Below are 6,342 nucleotides of genomic sequence, written 5' to 3'. Positions count from 1 at the left end.
TCCCCACTTTTTTTTTTTTTTTTTTTTTTTTTGAATAACTGAATACATAAGTCTTCAAACAGAAGCCAAATTGTTTTATCTGATTTCTTCTTTTTTTACAGTAAAAAAATCTCTGTACTTTCTAGCATATAAGAATTTGCCTTTTTAAGTCCCAACCCACCCTTTACATGTCCCCCTGTTGTCAATAGAAAATCCAAAATTACACGTGCATAAAGTGTAATTTTAACTTTGCACACAAATCTATGTGTGATGCTTTTATTTTTGAAAGCTACTGCAGTGGTTTAACACTTGTTGGTTAATGTTATGAATCCACACACTGCATGCTGAAGATATTCAGACAGATGGATCGAGGCTCACTGCAGTAAATAGCCACACCTGACACATATATTATTCCCCTTGATGCTAAATAATAGTTGAAAACAATACAATACAATTCAATTTCTGAGTATGATATAGCTAATGTGTTAATTGCTTTTTTTTGTTGTTTTTTTTCATTTATTCTTATGTTCTAAGTGATTACATCTTGAATTAAGATCACCAGACTAAACATGAAATGTAAAAGAGGAACCAGCACTACTTTAACTTTTATAATTTTGTTTCTAAAAGTCACTTCCATTTACAGCATGGTCATTTTAGATGCCACTATGTTTCATTAGTCAGTTGTAATCATTACTGTAGCCAGCAGCTAAGAAAATTATGTTGATTTTAATCTCAAATGTTTTTTTAAAATAATTGAGGTGAACTGATGATTCTGTCTTTAACAACAATTGTGGCTATTAATGTGACCTTTTAGAAAAAAAATCGAACATCTCTGCACTACAAGCTGTAGCACTAAGAAAATGTTACACAAAGACGAGTAAAAATACATTTATCAGGAGCTAATTTCAGCAGCGGATTACTTTGTTGGCCAGAGTAATCAGGACAACTACTTAAAATAAATTGCAATGCAACAAATTTATCTCAAAGCAGCAGCAGATTACCCACCCTGTTTGTTTTATGTTTATCCATTCAGGTAAAATAATTCAATATTTTTTCATTTAAAGTATTGCCAGTCGAAAGAAAGCACTCGTTCGCATGTAGAAACTAATTTGGATTTGACTTTCCTTAATCCATGCAACTAGCTAAAACCATTGTGTCTAAATTTGGATCGCAGTGAGAAGACGGTAAATCCCTTTAAGTCCTGAAATGGTGAATGAAAATATTTGCTTCTTCTAACTATAAAATAAACAATATTTTTTCTCTTCTGCACCTGTCTCTTTTCATCTGATGCCTAAGAAAACAAGACATGTTATAGTTGACATCTCACACAACTGCGTAGTAAAAACTAAGTCATTGGGCTAGTTAAAGTTTCCCAAAGAGTGCCAGGACAACACAGTTCAAAGCCAAGACTGACAAGAAGATTAGAAAGCACCGAACGGACAGGAAAACTGACATTACTCTAAAAGGATCCCTTCATCCATGCATGCAACTTTCAGTTGCCATGCCAACCTGTTACCAGTCTGCTGCAGCCAAGATGAAAATGGAAACACTGCAGTAATGGAAAGTCTGATTCCTGTATTAGTGCTGCCATAAAAAAAAAAAAAAAAAGAAAAACTGGGCAAATTAGCAGAACAGCAACTCACCGAGACGTCAAAAACCTCTTCCGTGTCATCCAACATACGGACAGTGACAGTGACATGTCGTCCAGGGGGCATAGCCGGAGGCTTGTGGCCTGGGTCCAATGTACTAATGCCAAGAGTCTCAGGGGCTCCAAGACGCTGACCTGCTCCAGAAGACAGGTTCTCTGGGTCTGGCTCTGCCATGGTGCTCTGGGATGTTCGCTGCAAAAACTGCATCGAAGCAAAGATACAGAGGCAATCAGCTGGCATTTAAACCATGTGTTGTTCACAGCATTAATAGTGTGGGCTCTAATTAAAATAAGGAATCATTACCATTCGGAGAAAAGGCGTCCCTGGTATATGCTATATTTGCGCTCAGCACTAATGGCTCATAATTGTTGCCTGTGGGAGTCTCATTTACAGCATGAGAAAAAAAAAAGATTCTAGGATGTTCTTAATTTTGAAGCATTGATCACTCTTAATTTAATCTGACAAATGAACCACAGAGCTAGAGGGTAAAATCACAGAGTCAGTTCAACAACAAAATCGACTCAGAAAAATCATACAAGCAAGGCACAGCAAAAAAAAAAAAACAAAAAACAAAAAAAGTCAGATGAGTTTGATCAGGTCTCAAGGGCAACATGTCAGAGATGTAAATATGCAGCTGGTGATGCGAACTGAGTGTGGGGAATGAAGAGTAATCTGAGAGCAGAGAACGAAACTGTCAATGAGAAACACTGCTTGAGAAAATTCAAAGGTAGCCGTGCAAAACAAATAAATGTTCTCTTGTTTAGAAATAGAAAACTGTTTTTAAACTATTAAAATCCACCATTATATAGACTGATTCCAGAGACGATAACATTTCTAAAAAATACTGCATCTTTTCGAGGTTTTCTGTGAATGTCCTCCACGTAAAATGGGATTAAGCAAACGTCTCCTCTTCCGATTTCAAAAAGGACATTAGCCTCATCACTAAAATGATCATGAATTGACTTTGGAAATGGGTTGACACATGACATCAAACTATCCAACTGCATAGCCACAGGCAGAGCCACACAAGGCCCGTAGCCATTCAAAGATCTGGCATTCCAACAAACTGAGATCATTCCGAGACCTTACCAAGTGGAAATAATGAAGCACCACAGATAGTGGGCAGCTGTTCAGGCACCACAGAGGTGAGTGACCGCTGCCAAGTAACGGCTAAAAGCTGAATCAGGCATTTCAAATGGAGAAGATTATGTAATAAGAGTATGTGGACTAATTAAGCCATGAGGATATTGCTGGATATATACTAAATCCTGTCCAGGTATGGATAGCTTCACTATGATATGTAGCGGTTTTGCTTTCAAGTAGACCATAACTTCTTCTCTTTCGAGACACATATAAAGGGTAAAAAAAAAAGAGGGATTTAATTTAAACCATGCAATGGTAGAAAAAAAAGACAAAAACAAAATGTTTTTCACATGTTCTCATTGTATGACTTGTGTGTTGTCACCAAAGCAGTGCATTCTTAATGGGTGGGTAGATTTTATCTAGAATAAACAAACGTATATCCCTGACCATGATGTGTTGTCTTACGGACAACATACTAGATTTAAATGAGATTGAAGAATTTTACGAAAACACCTCTCCGGTAGCTTTAAAGAGCCATTAAAAGCTGGGTTAGTAGTGATTAAAATACAAATAACTCTCATAAATGAGTTCAGGGTTTTTAAGTCGTGGTCAAATTTGAAACAAAATTTCCTAAGATGCTGTCAGGCATGTTTGTTTTTTTTTTGTTGTTTTTTTTCTTTTTTATGAAATATCCATGTAATTAATCAAATGTTTTTTCTTTCTATATGTATTTCAATCCATCTGCATTTCTTACATTTTATAGAGAGCTACATTAAGGATCTATTTATTAGTGTTGTTTTATGCAAAAGTGGATCTCAAAACTGTAAACATTTATAAGATTGGATGTAAAAGAATTAGACTATGTCGTTTATTTTGTCTGAAGACATTTTTAGTCGATGCAGATGGTACACTTGGACTCAACCATGCTTTCTAGCAGCCAGCTAAATGTTTGGGTCAAAACGGACTGATATTTGGAACTCAATCATTCATATTGTCATTCATCATGTGGAAACACTCCTATGGCAGAGAGCATGAAACTGCCTCCACCATGTTTCATTGTAGATATAGTATTACCTTGAAGGTGTAAGGGGCTGTTGATGACAAACATATTTTGGGATTGTGGTCCATAATTTCAAGTCTGGTTTCATTAGAGTATAACAAGATTTTGGGAGAGTTAATCCAAATTAAAATGCGAGCCCCTTTGCTTCTCATTCATTTTAAGTAGTGATCTCACTATTTCCCTGTAATTTCAATGAGATTATTTGAATATGGCTTTACTTAAGAAATTCAAAGTTGAGAGTTATTAAGGTTTTGTGTTTCTTTTTTTTTTTTTTTTACAACAAATGTTGCATCATTTGCACCTGTTGTGTTCAGTCACCACAGAGGAGCGTGAGCAAACATTACTGTTTTCCAGTGAAAAGGCAGACACTCCGCGAGGAGCTATACCCAACACTGTCACTGAGATGTAATTTGTGAAAAGAAACGTGCTGTAATTTAAATCTGCTAATTTATTACATCTGACCCTTAACCGACCATCACCCTACAGCTTTTGCCTTGATTTCTGGCAATCATTTTGAGTTTTGCCTCTAAATTCCCGGCTTGTGTGACCTGCACATGGCTTGAAACCAGAGACCCTTCACACAAAGCAGTAGTGAAATAGAGGCGAGGGAAAGAGTAGACGGTGATTATTTCAGCTAACACATGCCCTCTCTCGCAGAGAGTATTATGAATCAACTGGTCAGGAGTTCTGCGTTTTCAGTCCGAGTGCCTAACTCAAGTCCAAACAAAAACACAGAACAGGCACCAATTGTGCAGCTGGCACTAAAACACAAGTCACTCAGTGTACAATACCAGGCGCACGTTTACAGACGGGGTTAACCTCGCTGCCTTTGAACAAGTTTTCTTGAAATTCCCCACATATGTGCAATGTGGAGCTGGGTTTTATAACAGTGGCTCCTCTGTGTGCAAGGGGCCCCTCCAGTGCACAGCTGGAAACCTTTAGTGACAGCTGAATGGCCAGAGGCTGCAGCCCGATACAGCCAGTTGTCCACCTGAAAGAAGCTGCATAACAAAACAACCAAAAAGGGGTCAATTTCCTCTTGTGCTCTGCAACAGATCCTGATAGGTGGGTGTGGCTGGATTTGCCGAAGTTCCAAATGTTAGGGGGTAGTGTATGGTGATTATGAGGAAGGATTGCAAGCCGACTGGAAACATGCATGATGCACTTCTTGTGAAAACGATTGCCTCTCCTGACTCACCTCTCACAGTCTTGACACCCTGACAGTAATGTGGGTTAACAGAGCAGAGGCTGCGGTAATCCTCATGGTATTATCACCAGCAGCTACAGCACATGTGACATTAATACACTGCCCGGGCTCACCTGGACACGCACTGTGGAAACTAAGCTGACAGATCACATTTGCACACTTCCTGGTGAGGTATTGATCATTTAAATGTCACGGTGATCCACGAATCAAATTACGGAGAGGAAACCTGAGCGATTGCTGCTGCGTCTGATGAGGAAAATTCGTGCAATGCCATCCACACTGCAGGACAGAGAGGACAGGACCCAAAATCCACGGGATCACGAAAAGACACGGGAAAGATACTCCCAAGACTTAACCCGAATCTCATCAAACAAGTTCAATCACTTCCCTAAAACAGAGCAACACTGACTGAGGACTTGCGCTGCACGGTTCTTACCCCTTCTTCTCTTTTCTGGTAATGCGGGCTTGACCAAGCCAAACTATTTCCCGCAGCTGAAATGAAGATATTACATCCACGTCCCGGCGCAAGGAGAGAAAATGTGAATCCCAAGGGAGTTTTTAAACGCGGTTAGCCCCGCAACAGAGGCTCTCTGCGGTCGCCATGACGGCCGTCTGAGCGAGTGAGCCGCGGAGAGAGACGGGATTTCACCAAAGCGAGCGGCGAGCAGGATCTTCTCCCGTTGGTTCTTGCTCAGACAATGAAGGAGGTGCTGCACCTCCACCTTCTGACACGAACCAGAGACTCTGGGGAGGAACAACAGCACCATCTAGTGGCCTGTGCAGCAGCAACACACCTTTGGCAAACTTGTTTGGTGCGCATGTTAAAATGGTTCATTTTTACACTTTACAGTATAAGACGGGACACTAAATGAGGAGTTAATATAAAAGTGATGTAGAGAAAGTGAAATAAATTAAACATATTTTCCATGAGACATAAAGAAAGAAATGTTAAATGTCACTTTTAGAATGATGAGCTACAAATTTTGATAATTATCTGTTGTAGAAATTGAACACTAAATGAACTTGTCAGTGTCCATGTAAATGTATCCCAGTGTAAACTCTGCACCCACGGATCTTGCTTTTTGAGAAAGTAGGAACACAGACATGTAAGGGCAAAACATCAAAGGGCCATTTGCATAACTTTGTGCAGGTCCTACCTTTTTGTTGGCTGCTCTTTTATGAGCTAGTTGTCCTGTCCGTAGTTTTTTTTTTTTAATGTCTTAGGAAGTTTGTATCTTTTGTTATTTTTTTGTTTGAGGGGATTTTCGGTTGTTCCTCTGTTGTACTTGTTCTTGTTTTGCACCTTCTTGCAGAATCTCTCGTTTTTCCTGTTTTTGTAATTACATTGCCTCTTCTTGCTGGAG

The 6,342-nt window shown here is 39.1% G+C and overlaps 1 protein-coding gene across 7 annotated transcripts in view; it reads right to left on the bottom strand.

Annotated features, from left to right (window-relative positions):
* Positions 1-5,842, bottom strand: part of LOC106964521 (FERM, RhoGEF and pleckstrin domain-containing protein 1-like) — a 66,574-nt gene extending 60,732 nt beyond the window's left edge. Inside the window, exons 1-3 of one of the 7 annotated variants that reach the window (XM_015060083.1) lie at positions 5,415-5,839; positions 5,092-5,257; positions 1,623-1,829 (exon numbers count right to left, since the gene is read on the bottom strand). In XM_015060083.1, the coding sequence (XP_014915569.1) occupies positions 1,623-1,802 (180 nt within the window). In that variant the 5' untranslated portion in view covers positions 1,803-1,829; positions 5,092-5,257; positions 5,415-5,839. Of the gene's footprint in view, positions 1-1,622; positions 1,830-5,091; positions 5,258-5,414 lie in introns of all 7 variants that reach the window. The other 6 variants (XM_015060084.1, XM_015060082.1, XM_015060087.1 and 3 more) reach the window with 6 other exon arrangements.
* Positions 5,843-6,342: the final 500 nt, after the last annotated feature.

Source organism: Poecilia latipinna, unplaced genomic scaffold, assembly GCF_001443285.1.
Source record: "Poecilia latipinna isolate Pla-1442-1.1 unplaced genomic scaffold, P_latipinna-1.0 Scaffold1685, whole genome shotgun sequence".
Lineage (NCBI taxonomy): Eukaryota > Metazoa > Chordata > Actinopteri > Cyprinodontiformes > Poeciliidae > Poecilia > Poecilia latipinna.
The sequence above is the reverse complement of the archived record's forward strand: the minus strand, read 5'-3'. Positions and strand labels throughout refer to the sequence as shown.